Source organism: Acanthisitta chloris, unplaced genomic scaffold, assembly GCF_000695815.1.
Source record: "Acanthisitta chloris isolate BGI_N310 unplaced genomic scaffold, ASM69581v1 scaffold4339, whole genome shotgun sequence".
NCBI classification, from domain to species: Eukaryota; Metazoa; Chordata; class Aves; order Passeriformes; family Acanthisittidae; genus Acanthisitta; species Acanthisitta chloris.
The window spans coordinates 38,176-53,339 of NW_008691824.1; the positions used below are offsets into that span (position 1 = coordinate 38,176).

Genomic DNA, 15,164 nt, shown 5'->3' on the forward strand with positions numbered 1-15,164 from the left:
CTGCACAAACTAAGGAAAATATTTTATTCTCTTACATAAATGAGATACTTGAAATTGTTCTATATCAAAGCTAGTAAGTTGCATGTTTTTCCTGAACTGGGATAAGTCTGACTCATCTACTGACCTGTACATTTTGCAAATGACTTATATGTTGCCAAAGATTTATGTATAATATGGCATAAAATTCTATAAAGTAAGATAAGCAGATATTCAAATTTCATTTGCGGAAAACAGAACTTCAGGACACTGGAGAGCTGGGTCTTGTGTCTAGAACCTGCAAGCATTTTCTCTTCCTTGTGACAGGAGTGATACCCAAGAGTATCAATGCAGAATATCCTCTGCAGAGAGACCTGGACTGACTTATCAGTGGGCTGAGGACAAATGCATGAGTTTCAATAAGGCAAAGTGCTGGTCTCGCACTTGGGACACAGCAACCCCAGACAGCACTACAGGCTGAGGGAGGAGTGGCTCAAAAGCTGTTCATCAGAAAGGGACTTGGGAGTGCTGGTGGCAGCAGCTCAATATGAGCCAACAGTGTGCACAGGTGGCCAAGAAGGCCAATGGCATCTTGGCCTGGATCAAGAAGCGTGTGACAGCAGCACTAGGGCAGTGATCATCCCGCTGTACTCAGCACTGGTGAGGTCACATCTCAAGTGCTGTGTTCAGTTTTGGTGTCCTCACTTTAAAAAGGACATTGAGGCACTGGAGCGAGTCCAGCCAAGGGCACCGAGGTCAGAAAAGGTCTAGAACACATGTCCTGTGAGGAAGGGCTGAGGGAGTTGGGTTTGTTTAGCCCTGAGAAGAGGCTCAGGGGTGACCTCATGGCTCTCTGCAACTCCCTGAAAGGGGCTTGTAGAGAGATGGGGGATGGTCTCTCCTGCCATGGCTGCAGGGAGAGGACTAGAGACAATAGCCATAAACTGAAACAGGGGAGAGTCAGGTTAGATGTTAGGAAAACTGTTTCCCTGGCAGTGTTTAAGAGGCATCTGGATCTGGTGCTGGAGGATATGGTTTAGGGGTTAGAACAGAGTGGCAGGTTAATGGTTGGACTTTATGATCTTAGAGGTCTCCTCCAACCTTGATGAGTCTATGAATACACAAAACACTAACAACTAAACACATTTCTACCACAGGCTTTTCTAGCTGTTACCATGGTTTCTGAACGTTAATGCTAGATAATAACACTCTTAAGCAGCATAAACTTTGCTATGTTAAGTATAACAATTCTAACAAGCAATTACTGGATGGCCTATCAAAGATTTTATTTGTTTACAAAAACTGGAAAACACAATTTTGAACGTGCTGTTCTTTCACAAACTATGTTTTACACTCAGTTCTGTGTTTGTATTATCACAAAACAGCAAACGCTGGCCAGGGCAGATTTCAACCATCATTCCTCCCTGGTGAGATCATCATTTCTGTTGAAATAGATGTGCTTTTGCCCATTTTTCAAACATTTTTAGGAGTGTAATAATAGACTTAAGAAGAACAAACAAACAACAAAAAAAACAGCCCCCAAACCCATTTTCTTCCATTTCTTATATTTAGGGGAAAAGGTTAATTCTATTTGACAATGTTTACTTGCCACATTACTATATTATCTGAGACCCAACCTCTAAATTCTTCTGTCCTGTACTGATCAATCTAGTAAGATCACTGTGGAAATGTTTACAAACATAGAATAATAGAAAAGAATCACAGAACCATCAAGGCTGGAGGAAATATCTAAGATCCTCAAGTCCAACCATCAACCTGTCACTGCTGTAACCTCTAAACCCTAAACCAGGTCCTCTAGTGCCAGATCCAAATGCCTCTTAAACACTTCCAGGGATGGTGACTCCACCACCTCCCTGGGCAATATATTCCAGTGCCAGAACACCCTAACAGGGAAAGAATTTTTCCTAACATCTAATGTGACTCTGCCCTGTCTCAGCTCATGGCCATTCCCTCTAGTCCTCCCCCTGCAGCCATGGCAGGAGACCATACCACACTTCTCTATAACATGTGTCAGGTAGTTGTAGAGAGCCATGAGATCACCCCAGAGATGATGAGGATTAAATATATGCAGAATATAATCTCAAATTTGGTTGTTTTTTAAAAACCTGTTCCATCAGAGAGGGGAGAAAACAGGGGGGTTTGTGTGGGTTTTTTTCTTTTTTTAGATCAGATAGAAGACTAAGACATTAAGTAGTGTTATAGGACAAAGATTACTAGAACAGATAAAAGGAAATCAAACCACTCTGCCTGCTGTTACTGTACAATGCTCTGCATATATTCCAAGATGTTTCCTAGGTGTGTAGATGCAGCTCTATTTTATAGGTAATCTGGTCATACTTGCTATATATCCTATGAAGTACTCATGGGCAAAGCTGACTATCAACTTTACAAAATGTTCTCACATCTTAGCAGTTTCCTGAATATTCTGAACTGTAATAACATGTTCTCAAATGTAAGATCTCACATGTACATGGTAACGGATCTGATCTGTTAGGGGGAATTATTTTTCTAAAGCACAAACTGTGAGTTACTATTGATATATGAAAGTAGAGAGGGCTAGAAGTTATCAGTTCATTAAATTCAAATTACACAAATGACTACGTACACAACCAGGTATTGTTAGCTGCTGTCAACTAGCTCACTGAACATGATGATGCCAAGATGCCATTGGCCTTCTTGGCCACCTGTGCCCACTGCTGGCTCATACTGAGCTGCTGCCACCAACACTCCCACGTCCCCTTCTGATGAATGACACACAACTCACTCCTCCCCCAGCCTGTAGTGCTGCCTGGGGTTGCTGTGTCCCAAGAGCAGGACCAGCACTGAGCCTTACTGACCCTCATGCAGTTGTCCTCAGCCCACTGATCAAGTCAGTCCAGGTCCCTCTGTAGAGCTTTCCTACCCCCTCAGGCAGATCAACACTCCCACCCAACTTAGTGTCCTCTGCAAATTTACTGAGGGTGCACTCACTCCACATGTCCAGATCATCAATAAAGATATTAAATAGGACTGGCCCCAATACTGAGCCCTGAGGAACACCACTGTGACTGGGCCCAATTGAATTTAGCTCCATTAACCACAACTCTCTGGGCCACCAGCCAGATTTTTACCCATTGAAGAGTCCACCCATCCAAGTCACAAGTAACCAGTTTTTCTAGAAGTACGCTTTGTTGCATTGCAAAATAGAAGAGGTTGAAAAATAATTAGAAGTATCTAAATATTTATTTATAAATAACTAAACTTGTTTCTGTCAGTCAAAAATCCACTGACAGAAACAAGCTTACTTATTTACAAAACACAGATGGCTTTTCTCTTCTCCCCAGTCTCCTATAAAGGCAGGTCTTTCCTGGCCCTAGGCCAGCTCAGAAAGGACACTCACTTTCAGCTTACAGTCATTACAGTTGACAGCAAACAAAGCACAACTGCTGCACCTTGGCATTTCTCCAACACAATTCCATCTGTTGCCTCACCTAGTTAAATTTCATATTCTTACCTTGAACAGAATCCATTTTAGCTTTAATTAACATTCTTAATCTTGCCACCTCTTGTCTTTTTAATTCATCCAGCCGTGTTCTCACATGGTGACTTACTAAATCCAGCTCTCTGCTTAGTTTTCCACTCTGTCAAAAAAACAGAAGTTATGTATAAACACTAGTAGAAAGAGGCCTTTAGGATTCCCATTAGACATGAGCTGCCAGACAGCAGACTAGTGATAGTCTTTGGCAATACTGTAGCCCACACTATAAGATTTTCAATGTTTTTTCAAAGAGCAGATTCAGCATTTTTATGCCTATGGTTATAGAAACACAAAGGAATCCTAAAAGCTTTCTGAAAAGACAATGTCTAAGTATCCTTCTCCTCCAAAAAGCAAAACTATAACCTTGAAGGAGCAATACGTAGTAATGTTTGTGACAAATATCTGGATCAAGTGCTCTCAATTTGGTTCAAAAGAACTGTGAGAAGCACACCAAATGCTGTGTTCTTCATCTGCATGATGAGGGCTGTAAGGCTTGAGGGAAGGTACAAGCACAGCAACAGCCACCAATGTGTATTGCAAGAACCTTGAAATGGATAGTAATCTTCAAGGGCTACACTAGATGGAGCACCGAGCAAAAAGAAGCCAAAAGCTGCCAATGGAAAACATTTGGATTAAAAAAAAGAGATTAAAAGCAGCACAAGAGGCAGGATCTCCTCTTTACATCTGTCACTTTAGACTGTTTGATACCCATCCCTTACTGAACTTCTAGCTCATAAAGGGGCAATGAAGAACAGCCACCACCTAGAGCCAGGAACTAAAGTGGAAAAAACCGTGTGGGGAGGTTTGGGAGAGAGTGCTATGTAGATTGGCACAAAAGAGAGGACAGCAGTGGAGAAAGCCAGAGGTCTGTTTTATTCCTATATATGGTGATTTCTAGCACAACTCCAATGTCCCTGAATGTTAAAATTTGGCTGTTTTGTAATTCTTTTCCATGTCACCATATACATCTGTGACTTACTGTTTTAATCTCAGAGAGCAGATACAGCCCTGTGTTCAACAGTGTTCCAAATTACTCAGCAGGGAACTGCAAGAGAGAGCCATGATCACAGCTGTTTTGATGCACATGAAGGTTCACCTACCAGCACAATGTCTGAAACAAGCTTTTTAGTAGCCAGGCAGCAGGCACAAACTATGCATTCAACTGGATGTTGTTGCTGGAGGGAGGTTATGCTATGGAATATTTTTTAATTAGCGTAAGTTCTGCTGTCCCTTGACTAAAGGCAAAGATCTAGTAATATACCTACATAAATAAAAGTGAAATTTAAGCTCACAAAAATTCAGAGGAGTATGAAAAAAGAAGAGGAAGAAAGAATACAATATACATGGCTCATGATGATGAAGTTAATTAACCTTAATTTAACTCTTTTTTTGAACCTACCTTTATTTCCTCGATGTCAGCAGTCTGGAGTTTCTCCCTGAAATGCTTATCAGTTTCCAAGACATCTATTACTTGCCTGAGATATTCATCATAATAAAGTCCTGTATCCTTAAAAAAGAAAAAGAAGTGAAATTGAGAAAAGAATATAGTGCCAAACATTTACTTTTGTTTAAATACAATTATTAAATTGCCACTCTAATCTCAAGCAACACATGCTTTACACTGTCTTACACATCTTTGTTGTTCTGGATTTGCACCATTGCCCTATAGCAACTAATGATTCATTTGTTTCAGCAACTGACAAGAGGAGAAAATTGTTTAGAAATCCATGTAATACAGAAGCATCTGTCATGTGAGTGTAGTGTGTGGCTTTTTTTTTTTTTCCAAAACAGTGCCATTCATTCATAACTGTTCTATTTGAAACCCTGAACTGGAATCAGCAACTGCAATTTCCTAAGCCACCACCCAGTCACTTGAAATAAGTCCCCATGGAACAGTAAGTTCTTCCTGTTGTAAGCTGGGGAACTCCTGCCATGTGCCACCTCACCTTCAGCAGTTCATGCAAAAAAAAAAATAGAACAAATTTAAACAGAACCTCCCCATAGCAGATGGCAGACCCTCTGACAACACTGGAGAATATTAGCTTCCTTCCTGCATGTGACTCCAGTAAAGGTCATCTAAATTTCACACAAGGAGCTTCCTATAGCCAGGTTACTAACAATTAGGGAAAATACTTAATCAGATAGATTTCTTTGTACTTACTGGATTTTCTACCTTCTCTCCTTCTACATGGCCTTCTGCTTTGACTTTTGTCTTATCTATGTCTATAGGTACAGCTTCCAAGGCCATTAGGAGACATGTCATCAGCAAAAGACACTGTTGGGGCAGGAGAGATTGCCACTTCATCTGAAATGAGACCAAGTCACAAAAATTAACATCAATTATGTTATCTTACTGTACTGATTAGAATTTTTTTTTATTCCCATATAGATACCTGTAAGAACCCACTTCCCCCATGATGTTCTGCTCTCAAGGAACACTAAAACTCAAAAAGAATTAAATACAGCTTTAATTTTTACAAGCCATCATTACACAAACAGATCTCCTTGGATTAACATACAGTTGTGTGCCAAACCTAAGTGGTACTGTGAGAGGTTTTTAACACATTGATATATTATCAAAAAATGAGTGAGAACACCTATTTAGGATGTCCAACTAATACTGACTACTTTGATCTACTCTGTCCTACTCTGATCATGTCTTTGCTGAATGTATTCGCAAACACCAGTAAAGCAATTGTGGACACTGAGTTAGACCTTAGTGCAGTGATGCCAGTGGGTTTTATGTTTCAGCAATGGAGTAGTTTGCCTGATTTGAAGTCAAAATCCCCCACAATTTATCTGCAAGAAAAATATTTTAGAACCCATGTTATATCCATATTTCAAGTTGACAGAGATTCCTGGAAAAAGCATTCACACTACCTGAAATTGCTGCTGAGGCTGGGGCTTTATGAAGCCAGTCTCCCCTAGACTTTCTTTGGTGTCTTATATGGAGCTAACTCACATCGTTTGATGAGCACCCAGCACTTGATGAGTTATTGACCTGTGCTGTCTTTGCCTCTATCATATTTGGTTGAAAATAGCTCAATTTGTTCAGAAACTGGTAAGATGGAACACTTAAACGGTGTGAGTATAGCAAATCCAGCTAAAAAAGCAATGCTGGTAACCCAGCATATGACAGCAAAGTCAGGCTCTTGAGGCAATCTGGCCAGTTTGGCCTGTGACACTCCACAGGCTCTGGATATTCTGTAAAAAGTTTGCGCAAACTTCAATGTTACATTAGTAATTGTCGTGGGTTTGCCTGGCCAGGTTTTGGCAGTGGGGGGAGGCTACAGTGGTGGCTTCTGTGAGAAGCTGCTAGAAGCTACCCCATGCCCAGCAGAACCAATGCAGCAGCTCCAGGACAGACCTGTCCCTGGCCAAGGCTGAGCCGATCAGTGGTGGCAGTAACACCTCTAGGATAACAGATTTAAGAAGGAAAAAAAAGTTATTGCGCAGATGTAATGGCACTCAGAGAAGAGAAGAGTGAGGACACATGAGAGGAACAACTCTGCAGACACAAAGGTCAGTGCAGAAGGAAGGGGAGGAGGTGCTCCAGGCGCTGGAGCCAAGGATACCATGTGGACCGCGGAGAAGCTCATGGTGAAACTGGAGAGCTGTCTCCTGTGGGAAGGACCCCACACTGGAGCAGGTGAAGGACTGATCCTGTCAGAGAGACCCCACGCTGGAGCAGGGCAAGGACTCCTCTCCCTGAGCAGGGGCAGAAACAAGTGTGATGAACTGACCGTAGCCTCCACTCCTGTCTCCCAGCGCCGCTGGAGGGGATGAAGTAGAGCTGGGAAGGAGGAAGTGGGGGGAATGTGCTTGTAAGGTTTATTTTCTCATTATCCTGCTCTGATCGTGTCAGTAATAAAATCACTTAATTTCCCCAAGTTGAGTCTGCTTTGCCTGTGAAGGTATTCAGTGAGTGATCTCTCCCTGTCCTTATCTCAACTCCTGAACCTTTGTTACATTTTCTCTCCCTTGTCTATTTGCAGAGGGGAGTGAGAGTGGCTTTGGGGGGTGCCTGGCAGACAGCCAGGGTCAACCCACTACAGTAATATCACTGGCAAGTGAAAGTTGCCAGACAAAAACTGTCTAAAATTAGCTTAGTTATGTCAAAGACAAAGACGTAATACTAAAGAAATGTGCAGTCAGACAAATCAAAAGTGTACCTGCTACGAGAATTTCTGTACAAGCCCTTTAGCTAGTCATGCAAGTAATTCTGTCAAAAGTACTTATGTCCACCAGCAGCAAATCTCTTTTTAGGGGGAGGGGTCAGAGGGACAAACTGTAATTACAATGTCAGTGCCAGTTTTCCTGACTACATGATCTGGTACTTGACAGTGAAGCATTGCTTTGTGCTTGGATTAAGCTGCCCTTTACTATGGCAAGAAATGCAAATAACAGTACATACTTAATAATAAGCATTGTTGACATTCTTTATTCTCCCTTATTCAACTGCTAGGAAAATGAAAGCACTCTTATTAAGAAGAAAAATGGAAGATGCATAAAAGATGTGCAGAGATTGTATCTTTTGTTGGGGGTGAGGAAATTGCTGAAGATAAAAGTACATCCACCTATCCATCTATTATTTTATATGTCAAAGGCTCAAGAAGTATAAGTTTTGTCTAAAACTGTTTTTTCTTAATGACATCTTCAGCAGAAGGAGCCCAAATGAATTCTGCTCTGCAAATTCATTGAAAAACTTGCCACCATCTGATCATTACCAGGTAGGACAGGAGCAGCTATGGTTGCTGCTGTAGTGAGCGTATGAGACTCAATGTCAGCACTGCTGTCAGATCCACAGCACCAACTCTGATTAACTTTGCCTAGGTCATGCCTTTAAAACAAGCACAAAACCCCAGACCTAGACTGATTTGCTGGAACTACTAAGTTAATTTCTGTACTTCTACACAAGCTGTTGACTTGCAGGGACTTAGAGAGCTGATGTGTGATAGGGTTAGTTATTCACTATTTCTTTTTAAAATGTTTTTAATAGCACAATATTGCTGTATAAATGCTGTGTCTAGGTTTGTCATTTCAACAGGATTTAATCACAGGAAATGACAATAACTAACAAATACTAGGCTTTCAAGTCTCCTAATCTAGATGCCAAGACCAAGCATTTTTGAGTACTAAATGGATGACTTGTGTGAACCAAATCACTGACTTAATGGACTTTCCCAGAAGTTTCCTTTTCTGTCTCAGACTGGATATTCAGGCCAGGCTGGGTACAATGTTGTTGGGAAGCCCCAAACTAGAGCCTTCAGTTGAGTCTGTTATCTGTTAGTGGCACTGCTCATTTTGTGCATCAGTGGTATAGACAGCAATAATAAGCAGGTCACAGTTCTTTTAGCTGGCAGACAACCATCACCCTACTGTCACTTAATGTTTTCTGTCTTGCATGGACAAGATCAACTGATTTTGCCCTCTTTTTCCCAAAAGCAGATTGTCATGTCTGGTGTTGAGTCATTCTCTGAACACTGCTGCTTGTTATTTTATCCTTACCAAGGCATTTTGATACATCTGTCAACACACAAATGTAGCTAGATCACTATGTAGGCTTGAATAAAACAAATGGAAAGAGGAAATAGCTTAACCTAAGCAGCAGGTTGGACAGAAATAGAAACTAGTGCTTCTGTAACAGACTGCCTGTAACATGACAAGTCTGGCAAAAAGTTGCACAGGTAACAGGTGTAGTGTGAACCACCTCTGCCCTGAACCTGACATCCATTTGCCTCATTCAATGACCCTCTTAGTTCTTGTACTGGAAAAAAGGCAAACAATTTATTCTTAATTACCATTTCCATACTGGAGCTCTACAACAGTGATCACACACCAGCCTAAAGAGTGCTAGCTTACCTACTGATTCCTTTTACAGATTTTCCAGATCTGTGATCATGCTTAGAATCACAGAATCATCAAGGCTGCAGGAGACCTCTAAGATCATGGAGTCTAACCATCATCTTGCTTATTGCTCCTCTCTGAATCTTTTCCAGTCTTTTAAAAACTGATTTGAAACAGAACCTTGAGTGGCCTAGGCTATGCCACAGATGTTATCAGTGCATTGTTTCTTAACAAGAAAGGTTTATAAACCCTGTAGGCAGGACTGAGAGTATTTGAAGGTTCCCTTCCAAAGCAGATTGAGATGACACAGTTGTGAGGAAGCCATTGTACTTTTCAGATGAAAGAAAATGGAAAGTAAAAGTAAGGAAAGCACTTAATTCAGTACCTGTCAGCTAAGTGTATTTTAAAAATGGAACTGAACCTCAAAATCCACTTTGAAATTCTGGATGAACAGCCTGGGCAATAACCTGTCTAAACACAGAGCACCACAGTCAAAAAGATGTATGAAAGTCCACCTTGCTGAAATTCTTGCAGAGTGTGAACAGGGCAGTCTAGTAATCTGCACATGAAAGTCCATAGGCATGCATGAAGTCTAGGCAACGCATCTGAAACAAAACTAATAAACCCCAAAAACCTTATAAAGTATATAATAACTAAATATATACTCTCAGCAGTTTTAGAACCATTTTTTTAAACATTATGCATATTTGAAGTATTCATTTAAAGAAACTAGCTTCTGATAATGCTAAAATTTGGAGCCTGATAGATGGGTATTTTTCCAACCAAAGTATTTTCATCTATACAAAATTATAGTAATAAAAGTAATTTAATATTATTATAAGCCAACTCTAGTTATGTCAGGTGTGTAAACAGTGTTTTAGAAAACCATTATGTGGCTATAAAATGAGCACACTCATGTCAGGTAAGACCAACAGGTGATACAGTGAGATGAACCATAGCAGAGAAGCCACAAACTCAGGTGCTCACCATGGTTCTGGCACTGACTCATTCTTTGCCTATGGCAAGGACTAAAGCCAGCACTTTCAACAATGACACCCAGTCTTTGATTCTTTTTAAAGACATAAATAATCTCTTTAAAGCTGCTGACCTACAACTCCTACCAACACAAACAATTGTGGAGACAAGGATTGTTGGTTTGGGCTTTAGGCTTTTTCCTTTGCTACCCAGAAAAACTGATACATGAAGTGTCCATGCTGAACTGAAACAACTGAGATATAAGTAACCATGCTGGTCTACCAAACCTTCCACGAGGAAGCACTAATGACCTGATTTGGGATGGGCAGTTAGACCTGTATCATCCTTAACTACCTCTGCAGTAGTCAGCAGAGCTTATCTATCAAAAGCCATAATCAAAGTGCCATTGGGTCTGCTGAGTTTCTGTAGAATTTGTGCTTATGGGCAATTGGGGTGTCCTTGGAAATACTAACCTTTGTAATTACATGCTGTCCTACATAATGGAAAAGACTAGATGATATCACAGTATGATCTTCATATCTATTTGACATAATAGGCTGCCCTGAAGACTACATCAGGCAGTTTTGTTTCGTGCTGTGCATAGGGTGTTTTTATTGTACCTCTTTAGATAAAACAGGCCAAAAATCTCACACATACCTGGAAAAATTAAAAGCAGAGGAATCCAAAATGCATAAGCAAAAAAATACCTCTCATTGCAGCTGACTTTGCAGAGTGCTATGCTTACCACAGGATTTCCCACAGGATTTTGAGGAACACAACTGTTTACACAATCAGTGCTATAACAAGTAAATTAGGAATACATTTATTAGACTAAAAATAATTACCTAGTGAAGATGATACTCATCAAAATGTCCTTAAGAAAAGCAGGTGACTAAGACCTATGTCAACCTTTAGAGTGTGGCAGTCACAACTGAGTCACTGAACACGTTCTACTCTGACACATATTAAAAGAGAGAAACTAGACACATTGCACATTCTAACATTAATCAACAGCCAGAAAAAAAACTCAGCCCAATTCTCCAATTCAGCAACTGAAGGCAAGAGTGAGAAAAGGCAGAAGGAAAACCAGGGTTCCAATTTTTGCTCCACTAAGCACTTAAATTGTTAAGTTGGTTCCACTCTCAGCCCGCTACCAGCTACCTTCAAGAGTTTTGGACTTCTGAGAAACCCACTCCTGATGCCCATCCCTTCCCAGGCATTTTGAGTGCATCTGTGTGTCTGACCCAGGAATGTAGTTTCTTCTGTACCAGAGCCACCAAGCCAACAGTCAACCACGATGAAGATGAGAAGTGTCAGTGGGAGATCAATGTCAATCTGCTCATTGCCACCAGCAGCACATAATGCACAGTACACAACTCTCCTGCCCTGCCAGGGGGGTATTATTACTGCTGTTCTTCCTGTATAGTTTAATAGAAATCTAAACTGTTAGGGATCTGCCCACCTGCCTCATTACTTCCCTAAAGACAGATGGCCAGAGTTGATGTTGCAACTGCCATCTGGAAATTAAGCTACTTTAGTCAGACAGGTAACTCACCTAGATAAAAAGGTATCACAACTGTAATCTGCTGCAACCAGAAATCAATCTCATTTTCCTTAGAGGGATAAACAAACGTTTCTACTTGTAATACATAAAGAGAACTAATCCTAAAAGTAGTGCTCTTGAACTGACAAATACTGTAGTTTATAAACAAAGCCAGTATCCTAAGCTTCCATGGAAAACAAAAAATAAAAACTTGGAGTATAAAGTATTTTAAAAAACAGAATGAGAGCCACAAGAATGAGACAGTCAGCAGAAAACAGAGCCACCAAAGCACTTGCATGAACAGTAAAACACAATTGCAAAAGGAAAGCAGCAGGCTGTTTGCCAGTAAGCTTGATCTTGATCCCAAATCCCAAATTCCAATCAACTTCAGCTAAACAAATCGAACACTGGGATTATAAAGAGCTGCAGGCTTTGAGAGGTAACTACAAAATGCTGCTTCTAAAGTTTGTTCTAGCAACATTAACACAAACTGCTAAACACAGCATTAGCACACCTATTTTATACAGCTGCCAGGTGTTTATAACACAAACCCCAAAATTTGCTTCTCATTAACAGAACACCTACTGCCCAGAAAACCGCACAACTCTGGTACTGACCTCTCCACCAGCTTCCTAGCAAAGCACAAATGCTTTTAAAGAAGCAACACCCAATGCTGAATTTTCTAAAATGGAGATAGGCAAAACCACAGTGATATCAGTGTGCAGTGTCTGCACATGTGGAAGCTCAGTGGGTGATCATGAAACAAGACAGCACATACAAAAATGTCGTATCACACATTTGCACTTGCCAAACCCATGTGTACTATGACAGGCAATGAAAACATAACTGCAGACACAAATAAGCCTACCTACTCAGAAAACTGTACATAAGCCTGCTGTATCTGATATAGCAATAATTAAACCTGTGTGAGACAGTGTGGATGTGCAGGATGACAGCAACATGACTGTACTGTGACCTCCTATTTTTATAGTGTACATTGAAGAAGTGAACAATTTTCACATGCAGGGCTGAATTAAAAACAGAACAGGAAATAGCAAAATAGATCTACTGACGTTCATCTTTCTAAGAAGAGTCTAACCTCAGTACTAGAATGAGAGCTGATCTATGCAAAGTACTCCTTCAGCATTCTCAGCCAGCCAGCCAGCACCTTGAACCTGTTTTCACCTCTCTGAAATGGTGATATACCTGTCCATATAACAGAGTTTAAACAGAAAATATTTTATTCCATGGGCCTTTTCCATTTGTTTAAAAATTATTTGAAAATACAAAAATTTACTAGCCTCTTAAAATCTTAAGATATTAAATGTTTTTAATTAGGTAGAAACAGGTTATTCTTCTGCCATATTTTGTGTTTGGAAACACCAGTTTAAGTTCCTCCCTGTTTTTTCAGGACTTGCTGCACAGACCTTGTAACCTGTCATACCTTAAGGAACAAGGAAACTTAATGCAACTTCTTTCCCCTGTGTGTCAGTGAGTTAATCTAGTATTAGCACAGCTAAAATGTGGCAACAATTTTGAGAAGCAAGTGGAAAAACCTGTTTCCACTCACGCTAAGTGGAAACCTCTGGTTGTGGTGAAGGTAGCAACGAGGCTGGTGAAGGGACTCGAGCACAAGTGCCATGAGGAGAGGCTGAGGGAGCTGGGGTTGTTTAGCCTGGAGAAGAGGCGGCTCAGGAGTGACCTTATCACCCTCTACAACTACCTGACAGGAGGTTGTAGTCAGGTGGGGGTTGGTCACTTCTCCCAGGCAACTAGCAGTAGGACAAGAGGGCACAGACTCAAACTCTGCAAGGGGAGGTTTAGGTTGGATATTAGGAAGAGATTTTTTACGGAGATAGTAATCAGACATTGGAATGTGCTGCCCAGGGGAGGTGGTGGATTCCCCATCCCTGGAGGTTTTCAAGCTGAGACTGGATGTGGCACTTAGTGCCATGGTCCAGTAACCACGATAGCGTTGGACTTGATGATCATGGAGCTCTTTTCCAACCCAGTTGATTCTATGATTCTATGATCTTTTCACCAGGTCACCACTCCTCTAGTTTCAGGTTGCTCGACATGAGCATGAAATGACATGAAAAGGGAAATGGCTGCAAGTCTGCAAGAATCTTCCCTTTACAAGTTAACATTCAAAACACAGTAACACCTGTATACTTCTCTTCCCAAATGGGAATTCATCCTTTCAAAAGTTAATATGCAACCATCATTTATGCCTCTCTTCTTCCACACAAGAAGCAATGGATTTTCTTTCATTATCCTTCAAGCATTTTTTCCCTTCAGTCAAATTTGCCATTAACCCCATGATTCAGCTGCTGCTGCTTTTTTTATTTTCTAGTCAATATCCAACAGGTTTCACATAGGACACACAATCTTTTGTTAGATCACATTCCACTGAGCTCTCTACCACAGGAGACATTCCTTATTTTTTCAAGAAGCATTTTAATCTTGCGTGTAAATAGTTTTATATAAAACAGTACTTTTTAGGTACATAAAGGCAGCAGAATCCTTTTTTTTCTGTTTACTTTGCTTACATTCTTGAGTTGTATTTGTGACTTTTTTCACTGCACTTTAGCTGCTTCGTTCTCTTTACAGCTAGAAGTTGGCTGACGGAACAGCTTTTTTCAGCTTCCCAGAAAAGACAGTGTGCCTCAACTGTGTTTAGTACAACATTTGCCAACAAAACCTTCTTTAAAAAAATGCACTTCAGCTGTTTTATTAAATGAGTCACCCAAATGCTAGGGGATACTATATAGTAACACAAACTGTGAATGCTGAGTGGGAAAGAAGCAACTTGATGTTGAAACAACATAATAATATAACACGATATCATAGAATCATAGAATGATCAAGGTTGGAGGAGACCTCTAAGATCATCAGGTTCAACCATTAACCTGTCACTGCTGTAACCCCTAAACCAGATCCTCCAGCATCAGATCACAAAACAGCACAACTCTATGTCCAGAAATAAAGAAGCAAAACCCATGGCTGCTGCTACACGTGCTTAGCTCTGTCATAAGCAAAGTCTGAAAAGAAAACTACTTATTCTTCTTGTTGCAATGTTAGTGGTTCATTATTTACAAACCTGTGTGCACAAGAACACATTTATAATGCTACCTGCCTCCAAGGAACTTCCCTATCAATGCTTCAAAGAAATAAATATCAGTGTCTACAAAGCTTCCTTAGTACCTGGAGTGTGCTGAAATATTAGTCTTGTTTCTCGAAGGAACTTGTATGATTTTATCAATTATTTCCGACAAAGCTGGCGCA

General features: G+C 40.6%; 1 protein-coding gene across 1 annotated transcript in view; it reads right to left on the reverse strand.

Annotated features, from left to right (window-relative positions):
- The window catches only part of NUCB2 (nucleobindin 2), a 19,285-nt gene extending 13,466 nt beyond the window's left edge, over window positions 1–5,819 (reverse strand). Inside the window, exons 1-3 of the mRNA XM_009082371.1 lie at window positions 5,676–5,819; window positions 4,914–5,021; window positions 3,491–3,617 (exon numbers count right to left, since the gene is read on the reverse strand). Coding sequence (XP_009080619.1) covers window positions 3,491–3,617; window positions 4,914–5,021; window positions 5,676–5,819 — 379 coding nt within the window. The remainder of the gene's footprint in view (window positions 1–3,490; window positions 3,618–4,913; window positions 5,022–5,675) is intronic.
- Between the last annotated feature and the right edge of the window lie 9,345 nt (window positions 5,820–15,164).